Source organism: Hyla sarda, chromosome 5, assembly GCF_029499605.1.
Source record: "Hyla sarda isolate aHylSar1 chromosome 5, aHylSar1.hap1, whole genome shotgun sequence".
In the NCBI taxonomy this organism is placed as follows: Eukaryota; Metazoa; Chordata; class Amphibia; order Anura; family Hylidae; genus Hyla; species Hyla sarda.
This window is the reverse complement of record NC_079193.1, coordinates 374,394,454-374,411,831: the sequence shown is the minus strand read 5'-3', so window position 1 is coordinate 374,411,831 and position 17,378 is coordinate 374,394,454. Positions and strand designations below refer to the sequence as shown.

General features: G+C 42.7%; 1 protein-coding gene across 1 annotated transcript in view; it reads right to left on the bottom strand.

The window, feature by feature from the left end:
* DENND3 (DENN domain containing 3) overlaps positions 1 to 17,378 on the bottom strand; it is a 98,636-nt gene that overhangs the window by 49,926 nt on the left and 31,332 nt on the right. Inside the window, 7 exon segments of the mRNA XM_056522848.1 lie at positions 501 to 656; positions 3,675 to 3,802; positions 6,053 to 6,271; positions 8,825 to 8,944; positions 10,684 to 10,795; positions 13,940 to 14,082; positions 14,301 to 14,416. Of these exon segments, the coding sequence (XP_056378823.1) occupies positions 501 to 656; positions 3,675 to 3,802; positions 6,053 to 6,271; positions 8,825 to 8,944; positions 10,684 to 10,795; positions 13,940 to 14,082; positions 14,301 to 14,416 (994 nt within the window).

Here is a 17,378-nt window from a genome sequence, read left to right as displayed (position 1 = left end):
ACCAGCAGAATAGTGAGTACAGCTCTGGAGTATAATACAGGATATAACTCAGGATCAGTACAGGAGAAGTAATGTAATGTATGTACACAGTGACCTCACCAGCAGAATAGTGAGTACAGCTCTGGAGTATAATACAGGATATAACTCAGGATCAGTACAGTATAAGTAATGTAATGTATGTACACAGTGACCTCACCAGCAGAATAGTGAGTACAGCTCTGGAGTATAATACAGGATATAACTCAGGGTCAGTACAGGATAAGTAATGTAATGTATATACACAGTGACCTCACCAGCAGAATAGTGAGTACAGCTCTGGAGTATTATACAGGATATAACTCAGTAGTACACATATATATTAGTGACTCACTGTTTTGCATAGATCATTGCACTGTGATAGGATATTCCAATGTGAACAGGACGCATACACCATTATCTCAGTAACTTGGGGGACAGGTCAGCCTTTGTGGTTTCATTTCTTGCAGTATGTCTCACTTTACCTGAAGACGTCCACAATGAGCTGCAGAGCGATCTCCTGGATTTTGCTGTTCAGGTTTTGCTGCCACATCCGTCTCCGCAATCTCAGCTCTCCGATGTCCAGGGTTGTTGATCGATGAGACTGCTCCAAGTCATAGTGCAGCAGAAGGTTCTCCATACTGTGCCGCAGGAATACAGAATACAGTCTGAGATGCAGTGGATATAAAAGTCTACACACCCTTTTACAGTCCCAGGTTCTTGTTAAAGAATAAGACAAAGATAAATCAGGTCAGAACGTTTTCCACCATTAATGTGACCAATAACGTGAACAATTGGAAAACAAAATAAAATCCTTGAGGGGGGAATAAAAAATAAATAAATAAAAACACTATAACCTGGTGGCATAAATGTTCACACCCTTAAAGGCGTACTCCACTGACCCAGCGTTCAGAACACTTTGTTCCGTGAAGTCACGGCCGCGCCCTTGGGACGTCAAGCCACGGCCCCTCAATGCAAGTCTATGGGAGGGGGCGTGGCGACCGCCACGCCCCCTCCCATAGACTTGCATTGAGGGGGCGTAGCGTGACATCACGAGGGGCATGGCTGTGACGTCCCGACCCCGTACCGAGCGTTCGGAACAAAATCGAACCAGCGGGTCCGTAGCTGTGCCGATCCAACACACCTCTCTTCCAGACGTCAGCTGCCCTGTTTATGCAGTCTACACGTGAGTCAGTAAAGTGGTTTCCGGCACACGCACAGTGAAGCTTTGACCCCTGTTGCCGGGGTTTAGAGGCTGTTCCCCGCGCCAAAATTAGTCACTAAAGCAAGCTCTTTACCTCTAGTGACTGCTGTGGCTGGGTAGCTCTGTGTACGCTCGTGGTGGCAGAATCCAGCGCTATCTCGTGTACACACCGGACGCAGCAGAGAGCTTGCTCTTTTGACAGCCATATGCGCATCCGCAGCGTATTTTACACTGCTGATGCGCTCTGCATGACCCTATTCTAAGGTTGGGAAAAGTTCTGACAGGATTCATCTTTGTCTTATTCTTTGGCATCACAAGAATCAATATTTTAAGAGGATGTGTAGACTTTTTATATGGTTGATAGATAGATATGAGATAGATAGATAGATAGTAAGTGTATATAAGGTGCTTGGACATCTCAGACCTTGCAATGCCTGTTGAACTGATTGCACAGAGGCATATTCACAGTGTAGGGTCCGTCCCAATGAGGTCAGCTTATCGTAGTGGGATAGTCCAAACTATTTGGCCGCCAAATTGTGAGCTAAGTACCTCACTTTTTCATTTTTTTTTCATTTTTGCACTATAGCTGTATAGCAGTTCATGTTTTATCTGTATCATTGTGCTAGCAGTGTGCTGCTGTATTCTTCTGTTGCTAGATATGTGATAGATAGGTAGATATGAGATAGATATGTGATAGATATGAGTTAGATAGATAGATATATAGATAGATATGAAATAGATATATAGATATGAGATATATAGATAGATATGAGATATATAGATATATAGATAGATATGAGATAGATATATAGATATGAGATAGATAGATAGATAGATATGAGATAGATATATAGATATGAGATAGATAGATAGATATGAGATAGATAGATAGATAGATATGAGATAGATAGATATGAGATAGATAGATAGATAGATATGAGATAGATAGATATGAGATAGATAGATATGAGATAGATAGATAGATAGATAGATAGATATGAGATAGATAGATAGATAGATAGATATGAGATAGATAGATAGATATGAGATAGATAGATAGATATGAGATAGATAGATAGATATGAGATAGATAGATAGATAGATAGATATGAGATAGATAGATATGAGATAGATAGATAGATATGAGATAGATAGATAGATAGATATGAGATAGATAGATAGATAGATATGAGATAGATAGATAGATATGAGATAGATAGATATGAGATAGATAGATATGAGATAGATAGATATGAGATAGATAGATATGAGATAGATAGATATGAGATAGATAGATATGAGATAGATATGAGATAGATAGATATGAGTAGTGTTGCTCGCGAATATTCGCAATTCGAATATTATTCGCGAATATCGCATATTCGCGAATTCGCGAATTTCGCGAATATAGCGCTATATATTCGTAATTACGAATATTCGTTTTTTTTTTGTTTTTTTCTTCACAATACACATCACAGTGATCACCCCTCTCTGCTTCCAGCTTGTGTGGTGTAAAGAAGGTTCTAATACTACTGTGTGAGACTGGCGCGCGAAAATTCGCATATGCTAATTTTCGCATATGCTAATTTCGCATATGCAAATTTTCACATATGCGAAAAATAAAACGAGAATATAACGAATATGCGAATATTCGCGAATATATGACGAATATTCGTCCATAAATTCGCGAATATTCGCAAATTCGAATATGGCCTATGCCGCTCAACACTAGATATGAGATAGATAGATATGAGATAGATAGATATGAGATAGATATGTATGAGATAGATAGATATGAGTAGTGTTGCTCGCGAATATTCGCAATTCGAATATTATTCGCGAATATCGCATATTCGCGAATTCGCGAATTTCGCGAATATAGCGCTATATATTCGTAATTACGAATATTCGTTTTTTTTTTGTTTTTTTCTTCACAATACACATCACAGTGATCACCCCTCTCTGCTTCCAGCTTGTGTGGTGTAAAGAAGGTTCTAATACTACTGTGTGAGACTGGCGCGCGAAAATTCGCATATGCTAATTTTCGCATATGCTAATTTCGCATATGCAAATTTTCACATATGCGAAAAATAAAACGAGAATATAACGAATATGCGAATATTCGCGAATATATGACGAATATTCGTCCATAAATTCGCGAATATTCGCAAATTCGAATATGGCCTATGCCGCTCAACACTAGATATGAGATAGATAGATATGAGATAGATAGATATGAGATAGATATGTATGAGATAGATATGTATGAGATAGATAGATATGAGATAGATAGATAGGAGATAGATATGAGATCGAGAGGAGATAGATAGATAGATAGATATGAGATAGATATGAGATAGTAAGGTAGATAGATAGATATGAGATAGATAGATAATATATAGGATATAGATAGTGTGTGTATATTGGTTTACTGGTGATTGCACACATCCATTACCTGCATATAAAGGTCTCTGCAGCCATTACCGGCATGTCCGGGACATCACAGTCGTCAGAGTCGATCCTGTTCCCGGAGCAGGAGATGTTGCCGTTATCAATATCTATTAATATTAAATCCTCACCTTCCTGCAATAAGTAAAAAAACAGAAACTCATCCCCATATAGCACACAAGGATATCCCCATCTCTAATCTAAAGAGGAATCTGTCTATAAACAATAATCAGAATAAGTATAAATGACAAAAGCCGCGGGAGGATCATAATAATTGGAGACATTACCCCCTCCCCCTCCATCTATAGGTCACTATTTAAGGCCGGGTTCACACCACGTTTTGCAATACAGTTCCCGTATCAGGTTTTTGATGAAAAACGGATTCCTCAAAACCGGACTAAACTGTATCAAAACGTGTGTACAAATTTTCATCCATCTACGGTTTGAAAAGTGATGTCCGGTTGCAGCAGTTTTAAAGAAAAAAAAGTATAAGTTTTTAGCTTTTCACTCCATTATGAATAAAGTTTCACTTGTTTGATTGAAATTCCAAGAAAAAAAACTGTGCAAAGTCAAAAAACGTATGGTGCAAATCGGATGGAATGGTACGCACATACACTTCTGTACGGTTCCCACTGACTCCCATGTTAAAAAAAAAAAAAACAACAACAAAACACGTACAGTGGTCTCTCAACATACGATGGTAATCCGTTCCAAATGGACCATCGTTTGTTGAAACCATCGTATGTTGAGGGATCCGTGCAATGTAAAGTATAGGACAGTGGTCTACAACCTGCGGACCTCCAGATGTTGCAAAACTACAACACCCAGCATGCCCGGACAGCCGTTGGCTGTCCGGGCATGCTGGGTGTTGTAGTTTTGCAACATCTGGAGGTCCGCAGGTTGTAGACCACTGATAGACGAAGTTGTACTTGTCTGTCCCCGCTGCTCCGGACCGTCACCGCTGCCCTGGATGTCGCCTTCCATCGCTGTCGCCGCGTCCCCGAGGTGTCACCGACGCTCCGGCAAGGCCTCTGCTTCCCCGGCATCCTCGCTCTCTGTCGCCGCCATCACATCGCTACGCACGCCGCTCCTATTGGATAACGGGACGGTGTGCGCAGCGACGTGATGACGACGATGGAGAGCGCCGCCGATGCAGAGGATCCTGAAGAGGACGCGCCGGAGCCCAGAGGACAGGTAAGTGATCGTCAGCAGACCACACGGGGCACCGTAAATGGCTATCCGGGGGCAGCTGAAGCAGTCTGTGCTGGAGGATAGCCGTTTATGTGATGGTCCCGACATACAAAAGCATCGTATGTTGAAATGATTGTATGTCGGGGCCATCGTAGGTCGAGGGGTCACTGTATATGGTTTAATACGGTTTTTCCCCTGGACCAATAACCATGGTAGGCTACGGTTTTGGGTACAGGAACAAAACTGCCAAAACCGTACAGGATGCAAAACGGACACAACCTGATGCATTGTTTGGCGTACGGTTTTCAATACGGTTTTCAATACGGTTCCGTACGGTTTTCACATTGAAAACGTATACGGGAACTGTATTGCAGAAACGTGGTGTGAATGCAGCCTCCTGGGATTTGTCCTTCTCTCCAGCAGGTCTGTATTTATAACCTGGTATGTGCTCATATAAATATACAGGACTGTAGCGTTCCCCTCCGTATAGTCACAGTATTACTCTATACATGTTTAGGGGTGAATCAGCACTAATGGAAATGGCCACAATAGGAGGCAATAAACCACAGGACGTAATGAAATTGTCACTGAGAATGAAGAACTGAGGACGGCATCACCACCAGGGAAAACAATCTGTCCAATCAGGGCATGCTGGGAGATGTAGTGTCCTGATATAATGAACATGCCGGTTCTGTGTCTCTGCACTGATCCTGCAGCTTTACCAGAAAGAGCAGTGAAAAGACCTATAAGACTAGACACCACGGGAAAACAGACCATAATGCAGTGTTCCCTACGTGCCTCCAGCTGTTGCTAAACTACAACTCCCAGCATGCCCCATAGCTTCACCCTAGGACATTTTTGGGCATTCGGCCAGGCCTAAGACAAAGTTCAACTGCAGATTCTAAAGCAGTGTTTCCCAGTTAGGGTGCCTCCAGCTGTTGTAAAACTACAACTCCTAGCATGCCTCATAGCTTTACCCTGGGACCTTATTGGGCTTTCGGCCAGGCCTAGGACAAAGTTCAACTGCGGAATCTAAAGTAACTACTGTGCCTCCAGTTGTTGCAAAACTACAACTCCCAGTATGCCCGGACAGCCGTTGGCTGTCCGGGCATGCTGGGAGTTGTAGTTTTGAAACCGAATGAAGGCACGCCGGTTCGGAAACAGCGCCATAATGTATTAAAAATGATGGCTGACCTTACAAACTTCCTTATAATGATCCAGGTGGCAACCCATGAGAAAAGATGTGGGCGCCATGATGAAGTCCAGCATGTGGTGCGAAAGAATGGGCACGAAGGTGTGCTGCCACTTGATGGGGTGGAGGTAGACCATGAAGCTCTCGGCAATGAGGGTCAACAGGGCAAAGTCTGAGGAGAAGAAGACGATTCTCTGCTCGGTCAGGATGCAGGCCATGATCTATGGGGAGATGGGACAACATGTTCAATGAGACTTTGTTATTCTGTGTGAAAGACATCGAAAATATTGGGGGTTATATGGGGGGGGGGGGTAGTTTGTTTCCCCCAGATACAATAGACATTGCAATACTTTTCTTACTGTATGGGGAAGAAGCTGCCAGATGACAACACCACAGGAACTAAAAGCCATAAAAGAGTACCTCTTAAAGGGGTACTCCACCCCTGGCATCTTATCCCCTATCCAAAGGATAGGGGATAAGATGTTAGATCGCCACGGTCCCGCTGCTGGGGACCCCGGGGATCACCGCTGCGGCACCCCGCCATCATTACTGCGCAGAGCTAGTTCGCTCTGTGCGTAATGACGGGCGATACAGGGCCCGGAGCAGCGTGACGTCATGGCTCCGCCCCTCATGACATCACGGCCCGTCCCCTTAATGCAAGTCTATGGCAGGGGGCGTGACGAACCCCACGCCCCCTTCCCATAGACTTGTATTGACGGGGGCGGCCCGTGACGTCACGAGGGGCGGAGCCGTGACGTAACAATGCTCCGGCCCCTGTATTGCCCGTCATTACGTGCAGAGCGATCTCGCTCTGCGCAGTAATGATAGCGGGGTGCTGCAGCAGCGATCTCCGGGGTCCCCAGCAGCAGGACCCCGGCGATCTGACATCTTATCCCCTATCCTTTGGATAAGGGATAAGATGTCTAGGGGCGGAGTTCCCCTTTAATGATCTTGCTACATTTTATAATCCTCCCAGTTCACTGCCCCCATCATGATAAACCTCCCCCTGCCTTTATTTTTTATTATTTTTTAGTTTTCTACCTTGATATTGTTCTGTATTTTCTGCTCAGTCTCAGTCAAATTCACAGACTGGGAAGGGGCGTTCCCCAGCAGGCGTGACATCATCTGAAGCCATACAGGGGAGAACTTCCTCCCTCACTCTGCTACACACAGCCCAGAGCAGTTCAGGGTGAGATGAGCTATGATTGGACAAGGCTGGGCAACACCCCTCCCCCCCCCCCCCCCCCTTCCTCAGCACTCCAGACTGCATTTCCTGATTTTGGACTTCTGCCAGGCCAGCAGGAGTCCAAAGTGTGCGCAAGAGATGGGGGGAAATGTGCGCTGGACAAGTAGGGAGACACCTAGTGGCAGTTTTAAAAAAAATATATAAATAAAACATAGAAGACTTCATTTTTTTTTTTTAACAAAGTGCATTAGAAATATTTTTTATTTACCGTAAGGAGTACAATAGCAAAAATTTGTTTTAATGAGAGTGCCCTTTTAAACTAGAGCAGTTCAGTGTGAGATGAGCTATGATTGGATAAGGCTGCACAACACACCCCTCAGCACTCCAGGCTGCATTTCCTGATTTTGGACTTCTGCCAGGCCAGCAGGAGTCCAAAGTCTGTGCAAGAGATGGGGGGGAAATGTGCTCTGGACAAGTAGGGAGACACCTAGTGGCGGCTTTTTTTAAGTATAAATAAAACATAGAAGACTATACATATATATATAACTCCAAGCGAAAGAGCCAGCAAAGACCCCCTCTGTAAGTGCACGTGGTCAGCCAACTGGCAGGTCAGCAGTCCATAAATATGCAATCTCCACCACAGCACAAAAAATCAGAGGTCCAGGATCAAGTGGAAAGGCTTCCAAGTTTATTCACACCATAAATGTGATAGCGGTGCAACGTTTCGGCAAACTTGACAAAGGTAGTTTTGCCGAAACGTTGCACCGCTATCACATTTATGGTGTGAATAAACTTGGAAGCCTTTCCACTTGATCCTGGACCTCTGATTTTTTGTGCTGTGGTGGAGATTGCATATATATATATATATATATATATATATATATATATATATATAAATTTTAAACGAAGTACATTAGAAAGATTTTTTTATTTCCCATAAGGAGTACAATAGCAAAAATTAGTTTTAATGAGAGTGCCCATTTAAACTATTAAAGAATTGGGAAAACAGAGACGATTTTTTTCAAAGAAACAGCACCACATCAGTCCTCAGGTTGTGTGCTGTATTGCAGCTCAGTTGCATTGAAGTGGAACTGAGTTGTAATACCACCACCCAAGGGCAAGGGGTGTCGATTTTTTTTTGGAAGAAATTATCTCTGTTTTTCTATTACTGGACAAGGGATGAACCATTAGAGACCAGGGACTGACTACTGCTCTGGATATCTGTAATGGAGGCACAAAACCCACAAGCACCAGGGTCTGAGATGCCGGAATATAGGAGATTTGGGCAAGACACTACTACACATCAGGCTTACTATGGGGGCCCTGACGAGAGAGTAGGTACCGTAGGGCAACATCTGCAAGGAGTTTGTATGTTTTCCCCGTGATTATGTGCGTTTCCTCCCACACTCCAAAAGCGTACTGTGAGCCCCACTGGGGACAGGGAGCGAAGTGAGTGATGGCAAGCTCTGTACAGCGTCGCGGAATATGTTGGTGCTATGTAAAGGAATTATTATTAGATTATAAAAAGAGTTTGGTGGTGTCCTAGACACAATTACGAGAATCATCCTCCCTCATTGGTATCTATTACCTGTAACACCTGTTTCGGGCTGAAGCAGAGAAAGGGCAGATGAAGATCCAAATCAATGATGGGGCTCTCGAGCTCTTCTCTTGATGGGAAAACAATCTGCAGAGGCTTCATGTTGAAAACCTACAGTGAAAAAACAAAAAGATGCAGCTCTGGATGTGACTAGAGCAGTGTTTCCCAACCAAGGTGCCTACAGCTGTTGTAAAACGTCAACTCCCACAATGCCCAGAGGCTGGGAGTTGTTGTTTTTTTTAGCTATCTATAATTCACAGCCAGAGTTCTTCCAACTGTTGCAAAACTACAACTCCCAGCATGCCCGGACAGCCGAAGGCTGTCCGGGCATGCTGGGAGTTGTAGTTTTGCAACACCTGTAGCGCACCCTGGTTGGGAAACATTGAACTAGAGAGTACAGGATAAATTGAGTGTTAACTCCACATTATGCATAGATTTAAACAGACAGTGTTAGGGTGAGGCCACATTTGTAGCAGAGATGTGGCAAGTTGGCAACCAATAGGTAGCAGCCAAATTGTACAGTCATAAGCTGCTGCATTTCAGCCACATGGCTAACCATGAATGGGGTCTCACCTTTATGCTTTAGCTGTAGAGATTCTCCATGAGGATTGGGTGCCCAATTCAAAATAGTACAGTTAATTTCCCCTGAGGATGCCATACTGTATGGTGAAACATGTAGGAGAGGGGAACTGTTTCACTTTTTAACAAATAAGCAAAGCTACTGTCTCGTAGTTTCTGAATGCATACTGTAGATGCACTCAGGCTCATTGGTTATTGATAGTACAGTAAATAGTAAGTACTGTAGATCGAATGAGTCGACACTCATATTTATAAATATAGGCTCCGTTAAATAAAAGCTATAGTTTGTCAGATTTAGGGTATGTTCACACTGAAGGTTCGGAGAGGAATTTCCGCGAGTAATTCTGCTCGCTTATTCCTCTCCAATTCATTCAGCAGTGAAAAACCCCCATAGTATGTAATTACATTTCTGCTCCTCAGTTCACACTGAGGAATTTCCGCTAGCAGAATTCTGTCACTGAATTCCGTTCCGCGTGAAGAATGAACATGTTCTTTCTTCATGCAGAATTCGCGTCCTAACCCCATAGGACTCAATGTAAAAAAATATTTTAGTCCGCCACACTTTCGCGCTGAATTTGCGCGGAAATCGCGCAGATTTTGCGCAAAAAAAAAAAATGTAAAAAAAAATTAAATAATAATGTCTCCTATGCCGCGCTGAATTTCGCACTGATTTCTGTGCGGAATGCAGCGCGTAATTCCGTGCAGAAAAAGAACGGTCATTTCTGAGCTGATTTTTTTCAGCGAGAATTCCACGCAAATATTAAATATTAATGTGTGAACATACCCTTAGGGTAAAGCGGGAACAGTGGGTATTATTTCTGCCCCTAGGGCAGTTGACGTGCGGATTGGAACAATTGTAATCCCCCACATACTTGTGTTATAGCATTTATAACAATAATTTCACCTTTAATTTCACCTTTTAAAGGGTTACTCCTTACATTGAGTTCCAAATGCTGTGTGCACCCTTCCGTGTTCACGCCCTCCCCCTCGTGACATCACGCCCCTTCACGTGACGTCACGGTCACGCCCCCTCAATGAAAGTCTATGGGAAGGGGGCGCGACGGCCGTCGCGCCCCCTTCCCATAGACTTTCATTGAGAGGGCGTGACCGTGACGTCACGAGGGGGCGGGCGTGAACACGGAAGCCCGCACACAGCGTTCGGAACCCAATGTTCGTGACGCTGGGGAGCGGAGTAACCCTTTAAAATGAATATATATACATAAACATATACATAAATAAGCTTCTTCTGATTCGTTGGGGGTAGTCCTTACCAGATGGAGGGGTCCCGGGGGAGGACAAGGAATCAGAGATAGTTTTGCAGCAAACTCCTTGATACGATCATCAAGACTGACACTCCTGCTAGGCTTTAGTTGTGGAAGGAGGCTAAAAAATTATGAAAAAGATAATAAATTAAAATAGAGTGCTTGTCCTATCGGGACGATGCTTCTTTTGAGAAGAGACTTGCTGGTGATCAGGTGCGTGTGGCTGCACATTTCTCCTACAGTAACCACTACTGGAGACAACTGGTATTGCATGTGTGATATCCCAGTATGGGATATGCATCCCACAGTCCTATCAGCTTGAGTCCCTGCACGTCCCCAGGGCTCACCTGCATTGTACCCCTGTAATCTGTATAATTGTATATTTAGTGTAAAGGACCTTTGATATGGTCACATGATTGTTGGTCACATGATAAGGGTTGTCACATGTTTTTGTTACCCAGAGAGCACCAGGTGACCAGATGACCCGCAGCTAGCCTATGGGCTCCTTGCTCCGCCCCCCCCCCTTTATAAGAGGGGGGAGGTACTACAATCTCTGACTCCACACTTTCTGTTGAGGTCAGGTCCAGTCCAGACGTCTCAGAACCAGTGTCCGGCACATCTGGAGGCCTCAAGCCTAAATTACAGCCACAAGTCAGTAAGTCATCTCTGTCTGCTGTCACTATCTTCAGTCAAGTCAAGTCAATTGTAGTCAGCGTTGCTGTGCTAAAATCTGTCAAAGTCACTGCAAGTCCCAGCAAGCTGCGAGGTCCCCTGTGTTACTGGTCACCTCTCTGGGATCCTGGCCGAACTGCATAGACTGGACCATCTGTCTACCTCAGTAAAAGCTACCGTTAACCCTAACCTGGCCTTGGACTCTTATCTGCCCTGCCTAACTAGGACTAGGATGGTTATTGGTAAACTACGCCCTGGCATCACGAACATTTAGGAGTTAACACCATCTGCCCCTGGGCTACAACATCTGCCCCACATCTCACATTGCACCCTGTGGCCCACCACACATGCCACCCATTCCAATTAACGTTTGGCTATGTAATGAGATGTTGAAATACAGAGGTCAATGCAGCGGCAAAAATGACGGATGAGCTCACTGATCCATAATGAGTATTTCTAATATTACAGCGCTCGATAAACACTCAAAACAACCCGTCTTCTAGCAGGCAGCGATAAAACTCCCCACTTCAACTCTTTCTTACCACAAAGTTGTGATACATTAGGACGGCATTCGACCCCATGGCAGTTCCTTTTTTTTAGTATAATAAAGACTTGGTACACTGTTTTTGTAGATACATCAGTGTGAAATTTATTAAGCAATCCAAAACAAGGTAACGTTTCGGTCCAATGAGGACCTTCCTCAGACCGGATTGCTGCGGAGGCTGTGAATGGAAAACGTAGAACGGCTCATAGCCATGTGAAAGGCATATGGACAGGCCGCCTGTAGTCGTAGGAGTGTCGTTTTCCATTCACAGCCTCCGCAGCAATCCGGTCTGAGGAAGGTCCTCATTAGACCGAAACGTTACCTTGTTTTGGATTTCTTTATAAATTTCACACTGATGTATCTACAAAAAACAGTGTACCGAGTATTAGGCTGCATTCACACCACGCTTTGGCAATACAGTTCCCCTATCAGGTTTTTGATGAAAAACTGATTCCTCAAAACTGGACTAAACTGTATCAAAACGTGTGTACAAATTTTAACCCATATACGGTTGAAAACCGTATACGATTTGAAAAAAGATGTCCGGTTGCATCCGTTTTTTAAGAAAAAAAGTATACGTTTTTAACTTTTCCCTTGTTTGATTGAAATTCCAAGAAAAAAAACTGTGCAAAGTAAAAAACCGTATGGTGCAAACCTGATGGAATCGTACGCACATACGATTTTGTACGGTTCCCATTGACTCCTATGTTAAAAAAAAGACGCATACGGTTATTCACGCAGACCAAAACGTTTTGGGTATGGTTAAAAAAAAAACGGACAAAACCGTAGAAGACGCAAAACGGACTAAACCGGATGACATACGGTTTACAATGTTGAGTCAATGCATAGGGTTTTCCATACGGTTCCGTACGGTTTTTAACTTGAAACCGTATACAGGAACTGTATAGCAAAAACGTGGTGTGCATGCAGCCTTATTCTGTATTAAAGGGGTACTCCGGTGGAAAACTTATTTTTTTTATTTATTTATTTTTATCAACTGGTGCCAGAAAGTTTAACAGATTTGTAAATTACTTCTATAAAAAAAAAATCTTAATCCTTCCAGTACTTATTAGCTGCTGAATACTACAGAGGAAATTATTTTTGGAACACAGTGCTCTCTGCTGACATCTCTGTCCATTTTAAGAGCTGTCCAGAGTAGGAGAAAATCCCCATAGCAAACATATGCTGCTCTGGACAGTTCTTAAAATGGACAGAGATGTCAGCAGAGAGCACTGTGCTCATGATGTCAGCAGAGAGCTCTGTGTTCCAAAAAGAAAAGAATTTCCTCTGTAGTATTCAGCAGCTAATAAGTACTGGAAGGGTTAAAAAAATTTTTATAGAATTCATTTACAAATCTGTTTAACTTTCTGGCACCAGTTGATTTAAAAAAACAAACAAAAAAAAAGTTTTCCACCGGAGTACCCCTTTAAATTGGGACTCCTACTTGGGAACACTTCACTTCTCAGAGAATGACGTAACTCTGCTTAAAGGGGTTATCCAGGGAAAAACTTTTTTTTTATATATCAGAAAGTAAAACAGATTTGTAAATTATTTCTATTAAAAAATCTTAATCTTTTCAGTACTTACGAGCTGCTGAAGTTGAGTTGTTCTTTTCTGTCTAAGTGCTCTCTGATGACACGTGTCTCGGGAATTGTCCAGAGTAGAAGCAAATCCCCATAGCAAACCTCGTCTACTCTGTGCAGTTCCCGAGACAAGCAGAGATGTCAGCAGAGAGCACTGTTGCCAGCTGTATGCTACAGAGAGAAAAGAACAACTCAACTTCAGCAACTGATAATTATTGGAAGGATTAAGATTTTTTTAATAGAAGAAATTTACAAATCTGTTTAATTTTCTGGTGCCAGTTGATATAAATTTTTTTTTTTCCTGGAATACCCCTTTAAAGTTCGTTCTTTTTTTTTTATACAGAAATGTATACGGTAATATCAATAGATCTGGCTATGAAAGTCTATAAAATGATGTAATATATTGGAATCCCATTTTGTGCTTATGGTTTAGACAATAATTAGTACCGCAGGGGTCCTCTCTTACCATGATAGACAGTCCTTTAGGGCATTGTAGTAAGGATATCTGGATATAACGCAAATGGCAAAAAATACATAAGCCTCGTACGTCTTGGTAATACTGCTGGAGGAGTCCCAGTAAACCTGCCCATTGGACGGTCCTAATGTATCCTGGGGAGACAAAGAGTTCTATGTACGCGAGCAAAACAAGAAAAAAAAACAAAAAACTTTATGAATCATCTAACAAAGTCTAAACAAGGACAGAGCTCCTGCTCGCCGAGGACGAAAGCCGTAATCATCACATGTAATGAATGGATGCGGCGGCCATTAAAGGGCGGGTAATTACGGACTGTACAATACACATAACTTCTCGACTAGAAAGGTCATACCTGGAAAGACCTGGAAAACTGAACAACAACTCCATACGACCTGTTCCCCAAAACATCTGTAAATATGAGGGAATGGAAATGCTCCTCTTTGGGTTCTAGGGTCACCTGCAGCCCCCCTGAAAAGAGAGAAAAATAATAGATCATACATTAGAGCGGTGTTTCCAAACCAGGGTGCCTCCAGCTGTTGAAAAACTACAACTCCCAGCATGCCCGGACAGCCGAAGGCTGTCCGGGCATGCAGGGAGTTGTAGTTTTGCAACAGCTGAAGGCACCCCGGTTTGGAAAAGGATCATTAGAGGGATACAATTCAATAACATGTTAAATTCTGTCTTAAAAAGGGATACTCCGGTGAAAAACTTTATATATATATATATATATATTTTTATTTTTTTTTATTTAAATCAACTGGTGCCAGAAAGTTAAACAGATTTGTCAATTGCTTCTATTAAAAAAATCTTAATCCTTCCAGTACTTATTAGCTACTGAATACTACAGAGGAAATTCTTTTCTTTTTGGAACACAGAGCTCTCTGCTGACATCACGAGCACAGTGCTCTCTGCTGACATCTCTGTGCATTTTAGGAACTGTCCAGAGCAGCACATGTTTGCTATGGGGATTTTCTCCTATTCGGAACATTTCTTAAAATGGACAGAGATGTCAGCAGAGAGCACTGTGCTCGTGATGTCAGCAGAGAGCACTGTGTTCCAAAAAGAAAATAATTTCCTCTGTAGCATTCAACAGCTAATAAAAACTGTAAGGATTAAGCTTCTTTTTTTAATAGAAGTAATTTACAAATCTGTAAGAATTTCCTCTGTAGCATACAGCTGCTAAAAAGTACTGGAAGGGTAAAGATTTTTTAATAGAAGTGAATTACAAATCTGTTTAACTTTCTGACACAAGTTGATTTAAAAAAAAAAAAAAAAAAAGTTTAACCCTTTAACTGCCATATGCTGTTGACTATCTATCTATCTTTAAAGGGGTACTTCGGTGGAAAATTTTTTTCTAAATAAACCGGTGCCAGAAAGTTAAACGGATTTGTAAAGGACTTCTATTAAAAAATCTTTACCCTTCCAGTACTTTTTAGCAGCTGTATGCTACAGAGGAAATTCTTTTCTTTTTGAGTGCTCTCTGCTGACACCTGATGCCAGTATCAGGAACTGTCCAGAGCAGGAGAAAATCCCCATTGAATACCTATGGTGGTCTGGACAATTCCTGACATGGACAGAGGTGTCAGCAGAGAGCACTGTGGACAAGACAAAAAAGAAATTAAAAAAGTTAAGAATTTCCTCTGTAGCATAAAGCTGCTAAAAAGTACTGGAAGGGTAAAGATTTTTTTAATAGAAGTCCTTTACAAATCTGTTTAACTTTCTGGCATCAGTTGATTTACAAAAAAAATATAAATAAAGTTTTCCACTAGAGTACCCCTTTAGGTCTTACGGGGGGCATGATTTTGCTACATTTCAGACACATGTGGCCTCACCTTTATGCTTTAATGGTAGAGTTACTCCATAAAGATTGGGTGCCCAATTTAAAATATTACCATTTATTGCCCCTGAGGACGCCATACTGTATGGTGAAACATGTAGGGGAGGGGAAAAATTTCACATTTTAACCAATAGGGAAAATTCCTGCCTTGTAGTTTCTGACTGTATGCTGTAGATGCACTCAGGCTTATTGGTTATTGATAACTATCGTGCCAGATGGCAAAGTAGATAGAATTCGGTGACATTCTCATATAGCAGGCCCCTCACTTTTCTGGTAGTCCCTTGGCCTTCCAGTGAATGGAGCAGCATCTTGGCATATGGGCTGCCACTCCATTAACTCAGTGAAAAGGGGCTTCCATTTTTGTGACCAGAGGTCAGTCCCCCCCAGGGATCCTGTGTACAGGGGGATACGTTTAAAGTGAACATATCATTATAAATACTTTGACACGTATTAAGGACACATGAAAAGTTTTAAGTGGTCAGACCCCGACTGTTCTCTCCCTGCTCGTTGTCTACGTGAGCAGGACAGTTCCACAGACTTACATGATGAGGCCGTCCTGGTCATGTGACACGGAGTTAGAAGAGATCGCGCTAAGTACGCACTTCTCTAGGCTCAATCTATTCAACTGGTGCCAAAAAAAGTTAAACAGATTTGTAAATTACTTCTATTTAAAAATCTTAATCCCTCTAGTACTAATCAGATGCTGAATGCTCCACAGAAAGTTATGTAGTTCTTTTCTGTCTGACCACAGTGCTCTCTGCTGACACCTCTGTCCATGTCAAGAACTGTCCAGAGCAGGAACAAATCCCCATAACAAACCTCTCCTGCTCTGGACAGTTCCTGAAATGGACAGAGGTGTCAGCAGAGAGCACTGTGGTCAGACAGAAAATAACTATACAACTTCCTCTGTAGTATACAGCAGCTGATAAGTACTGGATGTTTTCCACTGGATTAAAGTCTCACTTTATCCCACAGTCACACAAAGGCAAAACAAGCCAGCACTAGGTCCGCTCGGAAATGCGCCATTTCAATAGACAGCAATGCATTTCAGAGCGAACTCCACCGAAAAACAGAACATGTTCATTCTTTCGGTGGAGTCTGGGATCTGGAATTTCCGTGGCAGAACGTCCATTGTGGAAATAAAGTAGTGCGAATGGTGCAGCAGAACATTGGGAGTCTGCTCCACCATATTTTACAAGTGGAAAATTCATAGTATAAATAGGCCCTCGGGGTTCTACGACATGGCCAGCCCTGCACTATAAACAAGCGCCGATCTTGTGTATTGGTGATTGAGTACAGAGCATATACACCGCTTAAAGGGGTACTCCGCTGCTCAGCCTTTGGAACAAACTGTTCCGAACACTGGAGCCGAGAGCTTGTGACGTCATAGCCCCACCCCCTCATTGCAAGTCTATGGGAGGGGGCGTGACAGCTGTCAGTGGACATATAAGTAACATGTGACCAAGTATTATCGAAATATCTCCAGCCGTTTGGACGTTATGCAGTAACATATATTTCCCATAGACTTGTATGGGACTTTAAATAAAAACCCCGACCCTGGCAAATGGGGAGGAGTAAGGGTTAAATCACCTA